Source organism: Halichoeres trimaculatus, unplaced genomic scaffold, assembly GCF_033239565.1.
Source record: "Halichoeres trimaculatus isolate MK-OKI-2021-1 unplaced genomic scaffold, fHalTri1.1 fHalTri1_scaffold_10, whole genome shotgun sequence".
Classification (NCBI taxonomy): Eukaryota; Metazoa; Chordata; class Actinopteri; order Labriformes; family Labridae; genus Halichoeres; species Halichoeres trimaculatus.
In genome coordinates this window covers 19,851,038-19,872,389 of record NW_027437187.1, presented here as the reverse complement: position 1 = coordinate 19,872,389, position 21,352 = coordinate 19,851,038, and the positions used below count along the sequence as shown (strand labels likewise).

At 42.2% G+C, this 21,352-nt stretch overlaps 1 protein-coding gene across 2 annotated transcripts in view; it reads right to left on the bottom strand.

The window, feature by feature from the left end:
* grm3 (glutamate receptor, metabotropic 3) overlaps positions 1-21,352 on the bottom strand; it is a 44,230-nt gene that overhangs the window by 10,374 nt on the left and 12,504 nt on the right. For both annotated transcript variants that reach the window (XM_074677668.1, XM_074677669.1), the window contains exons 4-7: positions 15,793-16,359; positions 12,351-12,494; positions 8,711-8,980; positions 7,643-8,252 (exon numbers count right to left, since the gene is read on the bottom strand). In XM_074677668.1, coding sequence (XP_074533769.1) covers positions 7,643-8,252; positions 8,711-8,980; positions 12,351-12,494; positions 15,793-16,113 — 1,345 coding nt within the window. In that variant the 5' untranslated portion in view covers positions 16,114-16,359. The remainder of the gene's footprint in view (positions 1-7,642; positions 8,253-8,710; positions 8,981-12,350; positions 12,495-15,792; positions 16,360-21,352) is intronic.

The following is a 21,352-nucleotide window of genomic DNA, read 5'->3' as shown; positions in this document are numbered from 1 at the left end:
CACTGAGTTTATGGAGCATCACTCTTTAATGTTAACAAGGCTCTCCGCAGCATCGATAATGTTGTGCTGCCTCTCTCATATCTCTGTCATCGAGAAATGAAGGGATCATGTGACTAAACTCAGGCTTCACACTCTGAATTGGTGAAATAAATCAGAAAACGTGGATTTGGAAAACGCTGTTTGGTAGAAAAGTGTGTGGATGCACACACTTACTCACTCCCTCCCTCACACACACACACACACGTCTTTGGACGCTCCATTAGGTTTTACTTTACAGCGTGATGGTTAAGGTATTGCTCTGAGCGCTGTGAGAGGCTGTGCTGACAGAACCAATGCTCTGACCCCGCTGTTAGTCTGCTTGTGTGTGTGTGTGTGTGTGTGTGTGTGTGTGTCTGCAGCACTGACAAGGGCTAAAACTGTGCTATTGTTGTTAAAGCTCAGAGTGTTCAGAGAAGAATGGTATGTCAGACGGCAGCAGGGGGGGTTAGGGTTTATGAAATCCATAAATCACAGAGACAGCACAACCCTCCCTCTCTGCCTCTCTCTTGCTGTCACAGGAAATTCTATCTGTCAAGTCTTGGTTGGATTTGGGGCTAAATGTTTCGGTGACAGCTAAATGAAAATGATTTCAATAAGAAAGGGCCGATAATATCTTCAGACGAGTTATGAAGCCATTAGACTGCAAGTTGGCAGATAATAAAGTCTGCTAATAACACTGTGCTATAAGACAGGCTGGGCCTCCTCCTCTTAGATATCTATACACATTCACAGAAACAATTTGCCACTCACTAATTATCACAACTGCACCTTATTAGGACCTTAGATGTGTGCTGAAGCCTAATGAGCTGTATTTGGTAATTACTTGTAATACACGCTAAAGAGATAACAGCGTTAGCCTCCAGATCCATCTGTAGGTGCTGTATTGTCCTTGACTCCCCTCTTACGGAGCGCATTCAGAAAGCAATTGACTCAGAGGATGGGTGATTCCTCCGTCTGACCAACATCAGCGACCTTGCTGACGTGACAGAGCGGCTTATCGAAAAAAGTGTATGAGGGAGCAAGTTCGTGCCAGTGAAGGCCACCAAGGCTCCTCTGGTGACTGCAGAAAGCTGTGAGAGTCAGCCCAGTCCTTGACTGATGGACGGCTATCTCTCTCCCTACAACACTGAATGGAAAAGTCTGGGATGGTAAGAGTTAGACTGGGAGACAAAGAAATACAAGAAGTCTTCAGCTGTGTGGCAGCTGATCTTACTGAACCTGTACTTTATTAAGTGATTGTCGTTTTTAACCTTTATATCCTGTTTGGATCGAATTTGACCTGTTTACCTCTGACAGGGAGGATATGTTTTTAGGAGAGTTTGTCTGTTTGTTTGTCTGTGAACAACATAAGTCAAAAAGTTACAAATGGATCTTCATGAAATTTTCAGGAAATATTCAAAATGGGATAAAGAAGAAGTGATTACATTTTGGAAGTGGTCCGGATCACCGTCTGGATTCAGGACTTCTTTAAAGGATTCTTTATCATTGTGAGATAGGGCCGTTTTCACCATACGTGTATATAACTCCATGATAAATGGTCAGATTGCTTTGCAAAACAATACAAGACAAGGTCCCGATCATTTCTGACAGATGTGAAACTACGATTCAGATCCGGGCAATATTCTGGATACTAGATCCGAAATATGAAATATGCCCATCACATTAAAGTAGGACTAAAGTGTTGCGTGACAATCACAATATGCTTGGTGGGTCTTGGAGGTCTGCGCTCGCTGAGTGTTTTTCTAGTTGGATATTTGACAGCAGTAAAAAACCCAGACACCATTCTTTTGGCCCCGTAATCTGATGACTTCGCCTAAAATGATCCAAAAAACCACAAAAAATAATCTATTGTAATATTATTTTGTGCAAGCGCTGCTATTTTTTACACAAAGAGGCTATTTCAGGTCAAATCTGACCAGTGTCAATTTAGATGGGTTTAGATCTACCAGTGTGAGTCAAATCAAGGGAAATAGTTGTTTGACTGTATCTTGTAAAAGTGCAAGTGTGGAACTGTACAGATCATCTTTAAAGGGATAGTTCGGATTTTTCGACATGAACCTGTATGGCATCCTCATCTATAGTTATGTACATCAGTGCTGTCTTACCCCTGTCAGCGTCCTGTGACCCGAGATCTGGTGCGGTTTTGGTCCAGACGAAAGTAGTCCGGCAACATGGCTGGGGTCACGAAAATAAAGCGTTTTTCGGCTCAAAACAAATTGTGTTCGAAAGATTTTTATTTTATAGCACCCAAAAATGGGTGCTATAAAATAAAAAACACTTTTAAAGGATTAAACATACATTTATTTGTGTAAAATGAGCTATTCAAACACTCTAAATGGATATGTGGTTTAAATTTTGGTATGAACACTTACTATGAGGGAAAAAATCCATAAAAAAATGGATGTCATCTTGCTCGAAGTGAGGTCAAAACAAAAACTGCTCTCCCTGGTGACTGGCTGCAGTATAGGTAAAAAAAAATCCGGCTCTCCAGTCATTCCAGATAGGCTGTGGTCAATTTTTTAAAAATTAATAAACCTCGTAAAAATGTTCCTCACGTCCGATTGTTGTGGTGATTTGAAGATATCATTTGGCTGCCTTGCATTCAGAGTCCTCTTTTTTTGAAAAGTTTCGTTTTCAGTGGTTATATGAGGTTAAAAAAAAGATTTTATGTCACATTTAATGATGATTGACAGCTGATGTTCTTGTGTATTTTTTGGGGGGGGTTTTAAAATGTGCCGGGAGGTAGAGTCAAAAAGTGAATAGACTCTCGAAAGAAAAAATAAACATATTATTTTTGTCACCCGGCGCCACCTAGATTCTCCCAGAATCCCTCATCGTCCCTACTGCGCAGACTTTGGCTGCACGACTGCTACAATGGCTGCACCTGTGACAGGGAATTTTGGCTTCAAAACCGTACAATGGCAAAAGGCTGCGCCATCCTGTCCACTCTATATAAAGTCCACGGAGGGCTATAGTAAAGATATAGAATATGAACAGTATGTAAGAGTTAATAGGTTCAGCATCTGTGTTAACGTAGCTACTTACAGAAAATAATTTCAGGATGTTGTCTTTTATCAAATGGTCTGAATTTGGCAGCATTGTCAAATGTTATAATGTTAATGATGTTGATTTCAATCAAAAGAAAAAAATCCAAAATACAGCTAAGACAGATATTAAAGCCAAAGTTGAAAGTAAAAGAAAAAAAATAGTCTTCCACTGTGTCCCTGTACTACAGCACTGTTCTCTTGACCATCCATTCAGTAGACATTGAGGTGTTTTAGGTGAATTGTTACAAAATAATTAATATTCTGGCAGAATTGTACAGCTGGTAAGTTGCAAGAGCAGCTGAAGGGACTTTTGTCCCTGAGTTATCCTCCTCCTGCACATCTTTGAGCAATGTAACTTTCATGAACCATGAACTGAATCATTTTGATCACTTGATGAACTGAATACAGCGACTGCTCTGACAAAGAGTGCAGCCTTTCCTGCAGTATCAAATCATGTAACTCAACACAACCAAAGAACTAAAAGAGCAATGATTGATGATTCTGCTCCACCGCATGCACACGAAACTTCCCGCTGGACCTGACACAACCAGCTGAGACCACATGAGGATTTGGCCCCCAGCACTCAATGCAGCCTTGCCTGACTTTTCATGCCTCAGAGTTGTCACCAGCATCCAGCTTTGAACCAACCACATTCGCCTTCAACTTTCATGTTACGCAGCTGTGGTTGAACTGCTGTGAACACATTCACAGCATCGTCAACTGAATCTGCTCCTCTTGTGATTGCAGTAATCAAAACAGCTTCGTGTGGCGGGAGAGTAAGCACAGAGTGCAAGACAAAAAAGCCGAATTTAGGTGAGAAGCTGTTTGAGACAAACTGCTGATTTAAAGATCCCACATTTTTTGTGAGACACTGGCATTCCTGCTAACTGGAGAAACACCTTATTATTCTTGCTTAATTAGAAGCATGGTGAAAACTGGCTTTTCATTCAGAAGCTGTGAAATTGATTATGTTCTCGGCCATGTTGTGCTAAAGCAAAGCCCAAGGGGGATTGTGGGTATTAAAGATGAGGAGGGGAGAAAATAAGGAAAGAAGTTTTGGAGAAATAAGTAGGTATAAGTAATCTGAAAGTGGAGGAGAGAAGGAGAGAAGGAGAAGTATACAGGCTCAGAGAGAGGAGAAAGCTTTTCTTTCTGAGTGTGTGACTAAAAATTCGAAAGCTGGCTGTTGATTATTTCTTGGCTCGGGAATAAAGACCTGTATTTCTAAGCATTAATTCATCTCCCTGACTTAATCCCGGTTCAAGCCTGACAAAGTAAACATTGCATGTTGGTTTATTTAGAAAAGCACATCTGTTTCAGGTGATATGAATACATCTCTGGGTTAACCTGTCCTGACCTAGTTTTGTTCTCTGGTGACCTTAGAGATCTGTGACCTACAGAACACAAACTCATCTTCACATGCAGGAGAAAAGTGATGCACTCTCATGTCACACACAGATCTCATCAGCTATATTTGTCCTCTTGGCAGTTTTTCTCCCTAAGGACGGAGGAGCTGCTGGCGCCATGGACCAACAGGCCACAGGGGAACAGAGGACAGAAAGGCGGGAGCAGAGGAAGTCAAGAACAAGGGGGCAGGAATGTATGGGAGGAAATGTGCAGTAGCAGCAGAGAACTGAGGCATGACAGAAAGAAAGGTGTTGAGATAGAGAAGACAAAAGGGAGGAATGGCGAGCCAAAAGCAAGGAGGTGCAGGGAGAAAGGATGAGCTAGAAGATGAGATAAGAGGCAAAGAAAGGAGGGAAGTGACAAGGGAGAATTGTTAAAAAAAAAGAGAGGAGATAGCACAAGAGAGGAGAAGGAGACTAATGTGACGCTAGTGGAGATACAGGTGGATGGAAGAAGGCCTTTAGAGAGAGAAATCAATAGAGAGAAGGTGAAGGATGGATGGAAGGATGAGCCAAAGGAAAGGAGTGGAGGAACAGACCGACGCAGAGAGGCAGCGGAGGCAGAAGAGCAACCTTGTGAAGTCTGAGTGGGATGTGCTGTTTTTGAATGTAGAGAGAGAAAGAGAGAAAGAGGAGAGGGGAGAGAGACTTTCTGGGTGAGAAAAAGGAAGAGAGATGGAAAGATGGAGAGATGGAGGGTGAGAGAAAGAAAGGTAGAGAGAAAGGAAGAGTGAGAAGGTAAAAAAAAAATGAGGAAGAGAAGGAGTGAAGGTTGTTCTCTAGCATCTAAACGTTGCAGTAAGCTCCCTGCTCAATATGGCCCTGAAGGCACACCGCCTCTGCTAACACAGACGTATCACTCACACACACACACACACACACACACACACACACACACACACACACACACACACACACACACACACACACACACACACACACACACACACACACACACACACACACACACACACACTCAAAAGCGCAGAGAAGAGGGAATATCACATCTATCACCACTATTTCAACAGAAGAGTGTGTGCTATGTGTGTGTGTGTGTGTATATATACTGATATGTTTGCTGCAGATCGGGGCGGTGGGTGGGTGGGAGTTGAATGATGGCTTTGAGAAGTGTGTGGGCTGGGGATGTCTGCAAATTTCTTACTGCTGAAAAAAAACAAGCTTTTCAAGCTGCCTCTTTGTAAAGAAGCTGACTGTGTTTGTGTATCAGTCCTTTGTCTGTTTGTCTGTTTGTGTTTTGTGATCCTAAGAGGATGCAGAAGCGTGCCCCTGTGTGTGCTACCAGTTGGTAGAGAGCAGTGCCCATGATCTACTCGATCACTTCAACAATTGGCAATGGTGTCGGCTTCATTACCATAGCAACTAGCGAGATGAGGCTAGATAAAGAGAGGAGGATATGAAAACACTCCTAACTGCTAAAAGTTATATTTCTGTGCATCGCATAGGCTGTCAGAAGCGCACAGCTGAAAACACTGTTTGCTCTTATATAAGTTAAGATTGATTGGTGTAGAGACACTAGTGGGATCAACTTTGCTCTGTGAAGTGAACATGCGTGTGTGAGTGTGTAAGAGAGGGAGATCTGAGGGGGGAAAGGGAGCGAACGACCGTGTTGGTTTTGCGTCTGCTACAGTTCAGACTGAGAGCACTGCGGATGGTGATGCTGCAGTATTTATACCCCACATTCAACCTCAACTCACCTCAGCTCCTTCTTAATGTACTGTAGACGGAGGGACTTCTATGTACAGCAGAGTGAGTGCGTCACACAGGGCGAACCAGCAGCTCAGAACAAACGCTCCCACAGCTTTTCCTTTTTTCTGCCCTAAACTGATACAGCTGTCACTGTTGAGCTGTGCACTAACAAACCCAACCTATAGCAGGCTATCACTGCAGTGTAAGACATATGCCTCATGGACATACATCACTGGTGAAAAGACAAGAGGCACTGAGGGAGTGGAGGAGGAGAAAGATCAACAGAGACCGAGATGCAGCTGGATTCACATCATCTCATCTCCAACTTACTCCTCAGCCTCTTTAAACTTTCCACGTGTGGATCTGAATATCTGCTCCAACCCTCTCTGTAAGCGTCCAAAAAGGGAGTGGCTATCCTGTGACTGCATTTTTCCTGGACTGTTTCTTGTATCTCTCCCAATCTCACTTACACTCTCCCTCCTCTCTTCCCTCCTTTCTGTCTCCCTCCTCTCAGGCAGAAATGCTCCAAGTCCTTTGATTTGTAGCAAAAATGAAGATGGGGAATTTCAAAGAGAAGCCTCATCTTCTGCTGACGCACGCTGTCCCACTCCAGCAATGCCTCACTGCTCCCTTGTTCCTTCCCTCCTTCCCTCCCTATCTCTTATTCTGCCTTACTCCCGTTTACCTTACCCTAAACTCTGTCTTTTCATTCCAGCCTGCCTGCCACTCTTATCGGTAAGCCTCCTCCCCCCTCCCTTCTTCGGTGATGCCATTCTTTCGTCCTACATCCATCCCTCCTGCTCTCTCTCCTTGGTGTACAAAGCTGCAAAGCTGCCGTGTAAGTGCTGTTTGTCTGGTGGTTTTGATGTCTGCTCTTGGTCACGGTTGGTGGAGGAATAAGCACCTCTAAACCTGTGTCAGTCCCCAAGACACAGCAGTTTATTTATAACGCTTCCTTTGTACGCCATCTGTCAGTCAAGCCAATCCTCTGTTTCTTCTCTCCCAACTCTACAGAGACTGACAGACAGACTGGCAGCCTGCTATAGGAGCTATTATAACACACACAATCTCATTAGAGCTGGAGAGAAGAATATGGCTGACGGATTAACTGCAGCCCTCTTTCCTCAAAGCAACTTTGTAGTGTCCTATCAATTACGCATGGATAATAGGTGTCAATGGCAGGCTGGCTCTGACAATACACAGCAATTAAGTGGATTTGTCTCAGTACTTTTTATGTTCTTTGGCTTGGTTGCTTTGGCTCAGGAAAAGGACAACATTCCTGTGTTGTTTATGAGAGGATTTTTAAGTATGCACAGAACTTACTCTCCTGTGTTTCCCTGTCCTCCCAACTTATTCTTTGACACTTACTCTGTTCCATTTTCCTCCACTTCTAACACCTTAACTTGGACCTTCACTCCCTTTATAACACCCCACTTTTCTCACCTGTGAAGCTGACATTAAGGATGTAATCCCTGTAGAGTCTGCGTCCATCTAATGCCTTCATGCTGTCGCACAGCTTGGTGGTGTTGAAGCACACACTCCGCTGCATGTTATGTAGGGCGATGGCCATGGCGTACACTGCGTTCACAACAAACATGATCTTGGACTCTGGTTCAAAGCTACTCTTGTCCATTGACAAGTCTTTGTCGCATGGTGGGAGATGCGGCTCTCCCCCTCCTCCTCCACTTGCACCCCCGCCTCCTAGAGAGCACTGAAATCGTTGTTCCCAGAATTCCCTGTACCAGGGATTACGATGGTTCTTGACAGGGTTCAGGTCTAGGAAGTACTGATTAAAGTCTGGCACTGGATTTGCTGCCAGTTCAAGTGTGATGGCTCCTTCAGCAGTGACCTCGTTTCCCTTGACAATGCTTTCCTGTGCGCCCCAGCCATCGCTTGCCACCCAGATGAAGGAGGTGTTAAGCCTGGCAGCAGCTGCCAGCAGCTCTCTGGCATCGTCGCTTCTCAGGAAGAGGACGGCCACACGGGCATTGGGCTTCTGGAGGAGCTGACGGATAACAGCTTCATAGGATTTCTTCGCATTAGAACGGCCCACCTGAATGGAGATAATGTTATTGTATCAACAGATGTATTATGAGTGTTTCCTCTACTCCCACATTTGTGCCTTAGCCCCTGTTTATGGTTGTTTATCACTACTTATTCACATGGAAAAACAAGCTGAAAATCTCCTCAGTCTCATGTTCTCACTCCATCATGCCCCTCCAGAGCAAATGAGATGAAAAATGTGACTGTGCGAGAACCCAGAATGAGTTCCTGAAAATAAGCTTTCATTTTCTGGTACACAACTGATAACACCAGTGTAATATCAAACCTATTTGTGTGAAAGACAAGAAACTTTTTACAAGCTCACAAATGCAGCACCTTGCTCATTGTTGCTGTTGCAGCTTAGGGCCATACACCAGCGTGACACTGCTGATAAAACTTTTTTTGGTATCTCGCTCTGAACACTGATGTAGTTTTAAATGCATTACTGCGTGCCCAATTGGGCCTTACCTTCTCTGAAGTAGCAATGCAGATATTCCTCATTCGGGCTTCTTGTTCAAAGGCCTCTATACCGGTTTCCCCATAGTCACCCTCCGATGCAACAGTGGACACATACGTCCAGTTGAAGAAGCGGAGGATCTCTGCCATGGCTTTGGCCTGGTAGAAGTCAGGGGGCACCGTGCGGGCAAAGTAATCGTAGCGGGTCTTATCACTTAACTTGGCACTGGTTGATGCGTAGCTTATCTGAGGAATCTGGAAGAGCCTGAGAAGATTGGCAACCTGGCGAGAGAAATTAGACATTATTTAGGTGATTAATTCCAAACATACAACCAGTGGCGATTGCTCTAAGACTGTGTGGGAAGCTCAGCTTCCCCTAAAATGTCCCCAAAAAAAGTGCTGATATGTACTGCTGTGAGTACATTTCATTGACAAAATATGCGTTAGAATTCCTTCAGCTTTTGAATCAGCTACCTATCACAGGTGACTGGCTCGACCTCCTTCTCATTCATCCCTGCAGCGTCTCAGCGCTTTAACACAGTTGGACGCTGGGCGTCTTCTGGCTTCAGCGGGGAAGCGAAGAGTGGGTTGTTCCACGGTGGGAACTGGACGGTCATTGGATAAACGCTGGGCTTTGTCCCGCCCATCAGACGCTGAGCGTCTCTGGGGGTCTATGAGACAGTGGACTGGCCTGGACGCTGGGCTTCTGCATGATAATTGGATGATCTGTCTGAGGCCGAATCTCTTTTTGATTGGCAGTGAAATGAGCCAGTCAGCGAACTTGAAGTATAACCCTCCACCGGAACATCTTAAATAAATAAACAAATTTATGATGTAGGCCTGAAAAAAATGAGCTTCCCCTCCTTGACTGACCAGCAGCCGCCACTGGTACAAACCCTTTTTTAAATTTCTCTGACGTTACCTGGAATCATCGTGGAGTATTCTTTTCAAGCAAAAAAGAATCACAAATAACAAGAATAATCTAGTGTTTCATAAACAAACAACACAAAAAACCAACTCAGTGTGAGTGAATACACAGAACCAACAGATATAGTAAGATAGGCTGTGACCGGGCTGATGATACATTAACTTTTGTTGTAAAGGTGTTCATTTCAATGAATGTGTATGTGGCTTTCACTGCTTTTGGAGCCAGCCTCAGCTGGACACTTAAGGAACTGTGTTCTATGCACTTCCACATTGGCTTCATATCCCAACACTGAAAGTTGCTGCCAGTTTTGTACACAAAACTTTGCAACAGAGTTTTAGAGGAGCTCTGCTCTGCTGTGTCCACTTCTATATTTAATGATACATATGAACCCGCCATGTTTGTGTGAATTTAAACAGCACGGGCATTTACACAGGCAGTTTTTTGCCTCTGCTACACTTTGGTTACTATCACAGCTTTACAGCAAAATGACTTTACAACACTACAATGCCTCTGTAACTTTCAATGTAACAGTGATAAAAGTAGCACAACAGTTTCCTCTTAAACAGATAGTGCAAAGGGGCAAAGATTGTAGTTTTCTCTTGGCAGCTTTTAGATAAATACGCCTGGATAAAATCAGTCGCAAAATATATCTCTTGAAGTAATGTGACAGTAAAAATGTAAAGTAAGACACAGCATTACCTTATATAGAAGACTCTTGTTTCATGAATAGCAAATGGCCTACACGCCTTTTTAAACCACTTCTACATGTCGAACCCTATCCAAAAATGTAATACCTGCTTTCCTCCAAATTGAGATCCTATTTAACTTATTTGTAAAAAAGCACTCACACTATTTTGGCTGTGAGAGTTTTTGGCTGCTCAATATTTAAGACAGGTGCACTGTGAAAGCCGGTGATTGAGCCAGCGTCTCCTTAATGGATGAACAACTCTACCTTCCGAGTCACAGCTGCCAGTGTTGCTTCACGCATAATGGGATCTAAAGAAAATGCAGCATACAGTACATGCACATAGAGAAACACAGAGTAGGGCTCACACACAAACGTCCACACTAAAGGTTCAATAACACACTGCCTCATGCATTAGTGATGGCTCTCCTGATGTCCATATAATATTCTCTTTTAATGATGATTGGTCATGTTCTCTTCATTACATCTTTCGTCACAGATGCCAGCTCGAACATAAAGAATGTTTAAGTGGTACAAATTTTCTCCTACATGTAAACAAACACAAGAAAAAAGGCTCACACAAATAAACACAAAATTACAGTCATTCTGTTCTAGCTTCAGTTTAATCCTTTTAGGGCTCATCACTCTGGGCTTTTCTATATTTCATTCACAGCTCAGTTGATGAGCTGTTTTGACAACGTGTCAGAATCTTATTAGACTAATAACATAGAAGATTAGGATGTGCACTCATAAACATAAACTCATGTGCACAGAGCCAAGTTGACACATCCACAAACACCTGCACGGGTACATACACCCTGGTGCACAAGTACATGCACAGCGTGCTTATAGTACTTGCCGCAGGTTTTATGGTTTAAAGATGGCAGTTGACTTAAATGTCAGGGAAGGTCATGCTGCATAATGTAACTGCATTGCTCCATTACCTGTCAGTGAACAATGACTATGGCTAGCTAAGAGACCTGTCTGTAGGGACACAGAGAGTTTTCTCTGTTAGTGAAAGCTGCCACCTTCCTGTAAGAGAAGGGGAGGGAAAGGAGATGTACTAGGGAATGGGTTCAATATGAGGGACAAGTATAAAAAAAAATCAAGAAAAAGAGGAAAAAATTGGTGCAGTGGAGGGCTGCTGTGTGTTTTCTGCTTTGAATGCAAGTCACACACTTGCACGTAGACACACCGTGACACATACACACGTGTGTTGGAGCAAAAAGGAGGAATGATGCATGGTATGTGAATGCCTTTGAGACACCTGAGTTAAGCTTTGCATGTTCAAGAGTAAAATTCACTACTACTACTTTGTTTGAAAGCCACAGACAGACAGACAGAGGGATATGGAGGAGGTTACTGCATCAAAACAGAGCTAAATCAACAAAGGGCAACAAGAACAAGCAGCAAAAAACAAAGGATAATTATGTTTGATAAAGGACAAGAGACATGTTAACAACAGCTGCCCCAGGAAGAAGGAAGAGGAGGAGATGAAGGGGCTGAGGTCAGCATACACTGTGCTCTTCCTAAATAGCTCAGAGGAGTGCCTCAGAATGCATATAAAGATGCAGGACGAAAAGGAGGAGAAGACTGGGCTGAAAAGGAGGAGAGCAAAGATTTGAGGGACAGAGATAAAATAACGAAAATAAAATTAAGAAAAGAAAGGGTTTGAAGAAGCAAATACAGGAAGACGCTGCAGAGATTAGGGATTTAAGGACTGATAGGAAGATGCTTTTGTGCAGTCACAGAGGAGTAAAGGAGAAGGAGGTTTTATGCTAAACTATGCAAATTACTCAGCTCTATGACAAGAGCTAGAGGAGCTGGGACGTCACACAAGAACACGCAAAAATGGAACTTGGTTGTAAAATATAAGTACACACACTCACACATGAATTCAATGACACAGACATGCTCAGTCACTATAAGTTAGCACTTCCACACTTGGCCATAGCACATTAAAGGCTGAGTACAAGATAAGAAAAGAAGACAGGGTGATGATGAAATGCGTCGTGCAATACAGCTGTGGAATGAATTACCTGTATGGAAACACTGCTGAAGGAACCACCTATGACTCCTGAAATCGCCAGCGGGCTGTCTTCTTGCAGAGCGTAAGATCCATCCGGACAGATGAACTCAGTGTCGTCTACCTTGGTGAGGGAGGCTCTTACAAACTCCAGAGCCTAAGAAACACACAGGGATAGTTTAACTTGAAAGCAATGCAACCTACCGAAAATTATAACGTTGCTTTCATCAGCCTGTTCCTAATCACTCCATGAAACACTATGGAAATAAAATCATAAAATCAAGAAATTTTAGTCATAGACAAAGTTCGGTTGGTAGTTCTTGTCCTCCTGAAGAGACCATAAAAACATACTGATTTACATGAGGGGCTCATAAATGCTTCAGTGCAGGGTCCTATTAGCAAATAAATTCCTTTGAGACCAGGACTCATTTTATAATAGTGCTGGTGCGTGAGAAACAGCAAATTAACTTGCAATGCATCAACATCAAAAATCCTTGGCTCATACAAAAGTCAATGCGTTCACTAAATAAAATCACCACAATACATCCTTTAATGCCTCCATAATTGTAAACAATATGTATTTCTCAAAGCTTACAATACCCAAGGGAAATCTGTCATACAGTTCATATACAGCTCATTCACCTCTTTGCAAATAACCCCAATTTCTATTTCTCTCAGGGGATTTCTCTCAGTGGATTTTCTGCTCTCATTTGAGTTCAAATGTGTCCAGACGGGACACAAAAGTATTCCAAAATACATTTACTTCACTTGTTTAATACTTCCTGTTAACAACTTATAGATTCACAAGGTTTAAATTAAATAATTGCACATTTCTCTTGCATCAAAACTTACTTTGCTGAGTATTTTTGATAAAAGTGTAGAAAAACTTTGAGTCTCCCTGAAGCAGAAGCAAAAATAGAGCTAATTAGACTATCAATAAGAGTTGTGTCCACATTCACAGGTAAAAGCAGGTACGAGTAATCACTGGCCAAAAACACAGACTCCCAAACCCCGAACCTGCTGTGGAACCACATATTATGCCAACATGAATACAACCAACATCCAAAAGGGAGCTGATATTGCAATATTTAGTCTGCAGGACCAGGTGACCACATCTAAGCCAGAGATGCTCTTTTCCACAAAACCCAGGTGGTACAAGTTCCAAAAATTGTGCAGTGAGGACACAATAAACCTCTGAAAGGTTCTATTCTTGCAACATCAATACAGCAGCTATCATACCTTTAAGTACTATAAATGATGGGTTATTGAGGACCAAATAGCCCTATTTTTTGAGGCATACAGATGGCCTTGGGCCCATCGTTGGGCCAAGGTGTTTGTATCAAGTGGGGGAGTGTCCTTGACAAAGAGAAGAAAAGGGAAAGATGTGTTGCCTCCCTGCAGATCGAAACAGATCTGCTACTGCTGATCAAAAGCGGTCACATCTCTGCCACAATCTGTGTGTGCAGCCTCCATTCTCCAGGGCTTGAGCCTCGTCAGGACCAGCAGTCCTCTGCCTAATTCTCTGAAAGGATCTTCACCACTGCATGTGGTAGACCTATCACTAAAAGAATGGTCCTATCAGGAACCAAGCCCAAAGTCAAAATCAAAGCCCTGGGGGAAGTAGTAAATCATTGTCCCCTGGGCCCTCAGCATATCAGTTGTGAGTTTTCTAAGAGACAGACCACATGACGCTAGTTTGAAGCCATCAGAACAAGCTACATAGACAGAAAGGGGAATCACATTCAGAAGGCATCAAGTCTCAAACACTTGCCCTGCAGAACCATTTCATACAGCTCGCTACCTGATATCAGTTTATAGCAAAATCTGGCTCGCCTCTTTTTCTGGGTTGAACGTGAATGCAACTTTAAAATCAAATGGAAAAAAAAAACAAATTTTTGACACGCTTATCAATAGAGGTCTTTTAAGTTACAGGATGTTAATGGGAGAATTGGTTTCTCGAGAGATTTTCTTTTGTGAGTGCTAGGGTAATTAGCGGCAACTGTGGGAAAGTGTGAAAAGGGGTAGTGTGGCAGAGAGTGGGTGAACCTCTCCAGAGCCTAGGGCTGGAGAGGAGAGTTGGGAGATGCCTCTGTGAGGAGCTCTTCCTCAGAGTGTTTTTGCCAGCTGTGACTCCTGTTTGAAAAATAAAAGGGATATTTTTGCTATAATCTGGTCCGTCTTGATGTGCTCTTTGACACAAAAACCAAAAGAAAGGTTGATATCAGGCCCAGGGTGTTTCAAGAGAGGAGGGGGACTGATCATTCTTGTCAAGCTTTTAGGTGTAATTTGGGAAAATAACCTCAACTAAAGCAGAATGCAAATGAACTACACCACAGGAGTAAAATCACAGAACAGGTCAAGATTTAGCGATGCCATTCCCGAGTCATACTGAGGGTTTCATGGCCACCTCTCTCAGAGCAATTGTGACCCAGCTCTCTGGAAAGAAGTGCTCTCAGGTGTCTGGCAGCAAGGATTGGGCAAAAAAAAGCCAAATATGTCCGTAAAATAATTAACATCAAGAAGTACAGTTATTTGAATAGTTTAGTGTTTTTTTCTGCTCCTTTTTTGGTGGAACATCTAAAGTGGGCCCCTCTAGACAAGTTGACTGCTCAGTGCCCCTCAGGTTATTTGTGTTTGAGACTCCTGTCTTAGGCTCACTGATGGACCAAAACATCTGGACCATGGTGAGGGTTGTCCTTCCTCAGGTAGACGAAACCAGAGCATTGTGTTGACTCCCAAGAGGCAAAAAGATCTGCCACCGCTATTTAAAAGCAACCTCTGATTTCTGCCACCACGTATAGATGAAGCCTCCATTCATTAGTGCTTGGGCACTTTTTGAACTTTGAAACACCCACGGCCATGGCTTGTGCAGAAGCCTGGGGAGCCAAGACCCCTGCCTGTTGAAAAAAGCTGCCATGAATGTATGTTCCCGGCCACGCATGGCGGCACTGAAAGGGTAGCTGGTGTTTCTGTTGACAGTCTGAGCCACCCTCACTCTCCTGAGCCTCTCTGATGCTGAGGAGCTGCAGATCTTTTATATCATCTACCATTTTTCTTTTTTTCTTTGTTCACCTGCCCAACCCAAGTCACTTTAGTGCTGATAGAAAGCTCACACGCACTAGTGCCTTACACAGGTGTGGGGAGGCCAGCTACTGATGTAGTTTTTTAACACTTGTCCATGCCATCTGTTAGGTGGTTATATTCTGTGTACATAGGAAAAGCATAGCTGGGTGGAAACTGCTTTTTGAAATGTGGTAAACTTTCACTAATATGTGTTCAGTAAATATTTTTGCAAAACAATATCTAGGCTTCAAAGTAAACATTCTAGACTTTTGCAAATGAAAGCCAAGGTTTCTGATAACCATATCCAAGATTTTATCTTGTGCCTATGTGAACAATGTTTCAAATAGATAACAGGCAATATTGACTTATTTGCGTGGCTCATGTTTGCCCACCTGCTCTAACGCATAGGTATCTCTGGAGCAGGTGTCCAGTATGTGGACTCCCAGAGAAACTCCTGGCAGCAGAGTTTGGTCCATATTGATTCTGTCTATGGCAAACAACATTGCCTCGAGCCTCTGGATCCCTCTGTCCTCATTCACTCGTCCACACTCCTCCATCCCAGCACCCTTCTCATGTACTGGGAAGAGGCCTCCCAGCACCAGGTCCCCCTCAATGCGAATCTCTCGGCGGGACTGCTGTGTTTGGTCTCCGGCAGAAAGCAGAACGCCTCGACACATCATGACCAGGAGAAGAATGGGAATGCAGACCACCATATTGGGTTCAGGGAGGGCTGGGAATGTCAAAATGTGAGTAGAGGCTTCGCAGACAGCAGGACAGAGGGAGGTGGGGGGCTGAGGGTGACTATTAGGGGTGAGGGGTTATGGGTGTGGTCTTCAGTGCAAGGTTGGGTTGAGTTGAGCAGTGGTCGTGGATGCTTGGGTCTGTTTTTTGCCCATGAAACAGTCAGGGAGAGCTTGTTTGGATCGCTCATGGAGGGGCACAACATCTGGACTTCAGTCCTGTTTGGAAAGGAGAGAAGAGAGATACTACTATCAGTCAGCATGACACAGGACCAGTCACAGAGCTGCCAGGACCTGCACGGTGGAATACTTTTGAAGGAGTTCCTACCAAGTAAAAAGGCTGCAAAGTAGACCAATGAGGGAGTTTGGGGACACTGTTAACAAGAGCTCCAAGTTTTTTCCACTTCACAGGCAAAGCTTGGCCATGACTAAAAGGGATATAGAATTGTTTGGAGATTGTATTGCACCCAACTGTTCTCCAACCACAACCACCCTGTAAAATTTATTTCCCAACGTGTGTATGTGTGTGTCTTTGTCCCTGGTTATATCAGGATAAGCCAGCTTAGATGGCTGGTTGATACATGAGCCCACCCTTCTTTCTCCACAGATCAGAAAAGCCTCTCTAATCTGATCTCTGTTCCAACAATTCTCAGCTCGTCCATGAGTTTATACCCCTAAGTATGTGTGTGTGTGGGTTCTCTCTCTCTCCCTCTGTGTTTGTGTGTGTGTGTGTGTGTGTGTGTGTGTGTGTGTGTGTGTGTGTGTGTGTGTGTGTGTGTATGTGTGTGTGTATGTGTGTGTGTGTGTGCCTTATCAGATTTATTGCTCCCCCTCCATCCTGCATAATTGCAGTGTGATGTCTGAGTGTATTCCACTACAAAGGATGCTGACTGACAACAATGAGAACAACAGCCAGGGCTATTAATCACCTTACATCTTAACACCTCAAACATTTAGACAATCAAAGGTATAGCACTGCATCTTTAAAGGGTTATTCCACGGATTTCACTCATCATTATTAATTCACTTTTAAATAAAATAAGTAATCATTCTATAAAAAACATTCTAATAAAGTCTAAATGGCTTAAAATGGCTTTTATTCCTTGAAGATGTCCAAAAAGTAATCTCAGTGGAATGTACAAATTTGTATGACAAAAGATGTCAATGGGAGAAATAAATAGTAATAATAATAAATAAATAATATTTTTCCTTGGGTATTTAAAACTTGTCCCATGTTAGTTAGCTTTTGTACATGGTATCAGTAGGCATTTTGAATCCAGATATAATAACATTGGATCGCTTACCTTTACATTCACAAGCACAGTGAGTAAGCTCTTGTTACTTTGATCTTGTCACTTTGTTATCAGCCTTAACAAACAAATGAGGAGGATGGAGCTTGTGAACTTTCCGACTAATATGCCACTTTTCAGGGGAACAGGAGCCAAGTTTCTGTTATACCTCTGCGTCTTTCTCACTTGCAGAAGACATCATTTGTATTTACAAAAAGAGCAGGAACACATGCAGTAGGTTTCCCCTTTGTGTTGTTGTGAGACTAATTTGCCATGTTGGCTTCAGAGCCTGATTCAGACTACATGAGTGTAAAAACTCTTACCTGGTTTTTGTATCAGGTTGACTTGTGTACATATAGAGATATGTCTTCTGTTCTTTCTTATCTTAAACATGAACACACCACGAGACAGTGTTAAAGTATACTAGAACCGATATGTAGGACTTGTGACTTGACTCAGACTTGTACACAGGTAACTCAGACTTAGACTTGAACTCGAGCGCTGGCTGCATTAGGACTCTGGCTTATTTATAAATGAATGCTTTGTAATCTTTATCAATCATTTCTTCTGGTATTAGGTGCAAAATTTTAGGCTAGATTTTAGGCTACAGCTGGCAAGTGTTTACCTGTATGCATTTTCACGTGCCATCCCGCTCAACAACAAAGATTGCTTTTAAGAATGTTATGGCTAACACTGGCAAATGCAAAGTAACATGTTTGGTATTTTAAAAAAAGCTGAAGAGCAGACAGGGACACTGTCGAAGTACTTCAGACATTTGTTTGAGATGCTCTCAGAGAAGTAAGAACATGGTGATGCTGATTCTACTTTGACTGTTGGCAATGTTGGCATAAGCTAGCTGCTAAATAAAAACATTAGCCTCTGAAGTCACTCAAACAATGGTTCCATGATGTTTGGTAATGTTCTGATATGTTTTTAACTTTACAGACGTGCACCCTGACACAAAAAGCACCATTACAGCTGATTACTGTCAATTGCTAGGCGCCACCCTGTTGGCTATGGCTGCTTTTTGCAGCAGCTCTCTCTTCTTTGTCCGTTTCTTGTAATTTTTTTGTCTCTTTTTTGTAATCTTTACATTTGGAGTGTAACATTACTTTGTAAAGCTCATTTGTGAACTCAGCTGTTAGCAGCTTGTAGCATGTCAATGCTAACTGGTGTAAGGCCTGATGTCTTCCCAGGAGGTAAGGAGAAGGAGGTGAGGACCACGTGCTGCTTCTCAGGTGTGAGCTAAGAAGTGACAACATAGACCTGTCCTTCCATCCATTGTTATTGGGAAAGTAGGATCTATCTCCAATAAGATGGACAAGCTAGCTGTGCTAACCCAGCAACAGAGGGAATACCAGAGGGCAGAGTAGCATCATACTATTCACAGACATGGCTAACAGAGCTAACATCAGACACCAACGCCACATTGGAAGAGCTTCACCTGCAGTGAGCAGACAGGATCCAAGAGACAGAGATGGAGCATGACTGAAGAAGCTCAGACCTGGACCCTGTGGAGGTGGAGGCTGGCTGAACTGGAAAATGATGGACAAGCTGTCATCATCTATTTTCTTATGGACCTTTTTGCACTTTCCATACACTTTCTTTCTTTTGTTTTCTTGATTGCTGCTGTGACTTCAATTTCGTTGTACTTGTTACAATGACAATAAAGTTCTATTCTATTCTATTCTATTCTATTCTATTCTATTCTATTCTATTCCATTCTATTCTAATTGGATGTCAAGTTTTATTTGAATTCGGCTAAGGTGAGGGGTTCTGTTCACCTTTGGTGGAGATGTTCAGTTAGTAATACACCGAGCATTAACATGCATTTCTCCTCATACAGATCAAATAAGACAGTGCATGTTAACAGCACGGCACCAGAGTATGAAAGTCAGTATATAGTAGCTCCTGCTGCACCAACTCTAGGTCAGATCTGACCTTTCTATTCTTGCAGATTCTAGAAATATAAGCTAACTCATTACTGTGTGTCCAAAGGTTCCGTTATTAAGCTGACATGAAGATAATAAATAACCTGTTCTTTCGCCAGACTTTCAGTTTTTATCCCATTTTAATCTATTTGGCTAATGCAATGTCAGGATAAGCCCAGAGTAGAAAATAACCTTCTAATTTTAAATGATGTCTCTCTTTTCTCTCTCTTGAAGCCTCTCTGGTTCTCAAGAGAAATAAGATAGAAGCTGGATGTTGACATTTTGACAATAGAAATCAATCCAGACCAAGGAGCTGGCTTGTAGTGAAATATCTGTTGATTGCTGGGATCTCCAGCCTCGACCCTTGTTTGTGGGTGTGTACGTGTTTGCAAAAGACAGAGATAGAGTGTGTGTATGCCTCCCTCTTTGGTGGGCAAGTAGGAGGATGAAAGCTTCCTTTAGATGCAGGCTGCTCAGATTTTCCTGCAGGCAGCTGCCATACCTTTACCTCTATGCTCTGTAATATGACACACACACACACACACACACACACACACACACACACACACACACACACACACACACACACACACACACACACACACACACACACACACACACACACACACACATACAGACAAACACACAAATCCAGACAAACACCCACCCACACTCAGCCATACACACTCACATGCATGCACAAACACACACCTCTCCTTCTCTGAGGGGTTGACCTAAAAGCAGACTATTTCTATGTCTTAGCTCTTTTCTCTATCATCAGACAGAGATCTGAACTAGAGTTTAGCTTGAATGTGGGAGGAAAACTGAAAAGGGATATATGAAAAAAGAAAAAATCAGTAGAATCATTAATCATCATTAACCATTTCAAAATCTTAGCTGTTTCTGCTTATATCAGACTGTTTATGCTTCTCAAGGCTGCAGGAGTTCACACAGCTTCACATTCAAATCTCTTTCACATTATATCATAGCTTTAATTTTTATGATCATGTGCAATACAGATAACATAAGCAACTTTTTTTTTTTTTTTGGAATGTGCTTCTTCATTTATGTATTAGATTAATGATTACATTTTATATAATTTTACAACCACTGGCATCGACTGCGGTTTACTGTGTGCAGTACACATTGAATAATATAATATATTGTACTATATTGAGCTGTATAACATCATATTGTTTTTTATCGTGTTGTATCATCAAATGGAATTGCATTGAATTCTTTCTTACTGTATCATGTTGTATCAATTGTATCAAACTGCATTATATCAAACCTTTAATTTTATTTATACTTATTTATACTTTTACTTGATGGTATCTTAATGCATTGCATCCATCCTATTACATTGCATTGTAATGTATTGAATTGTATAGTATTGTACTGTGATGTATAATATTTGCCCAATCCTTTTGATCTGAATTGTATCATACTGAATTGTAAGGTGTGGCATTACACTGTATAACACTGCATTGCATTGTACTGTACTGTATTGTATCATATTTTACCATACCTTATTTCATTGCATCATACCACATCCAATATTATTGTAATAATTCCTATTACATTGCATCACCTCACATCAAATTGCTTTGTATCTTATCCATTGTATCGTTATGTACTATGACTCATCTTATTTTATCATATTGAATTGCATTTTACTGTATCATGTTGAATTATATGGCACAGTATGGCAGCTATCTATAGTGGCCGGTAGATGTCAAATGATTTGCAAAAGCCACAACATGAATGCAAAAGTGAAAACATAGATGCTAACAAAACAGCATAACTGCAGTTAAAAGAGGTCCGTTATCCCAACACATACAGAAAAGTTGTGAAAGTAAGTCAATGATTGTTTTCTTTTTTAACTTGAGCTATGATAAATATAGTTTCGTAAGGGTCTCACCTTGAGATATTCCGCATGGTACTTATATTTCTATATTTACCAGTCATCATATCTTTAGCTTTATGAATCAG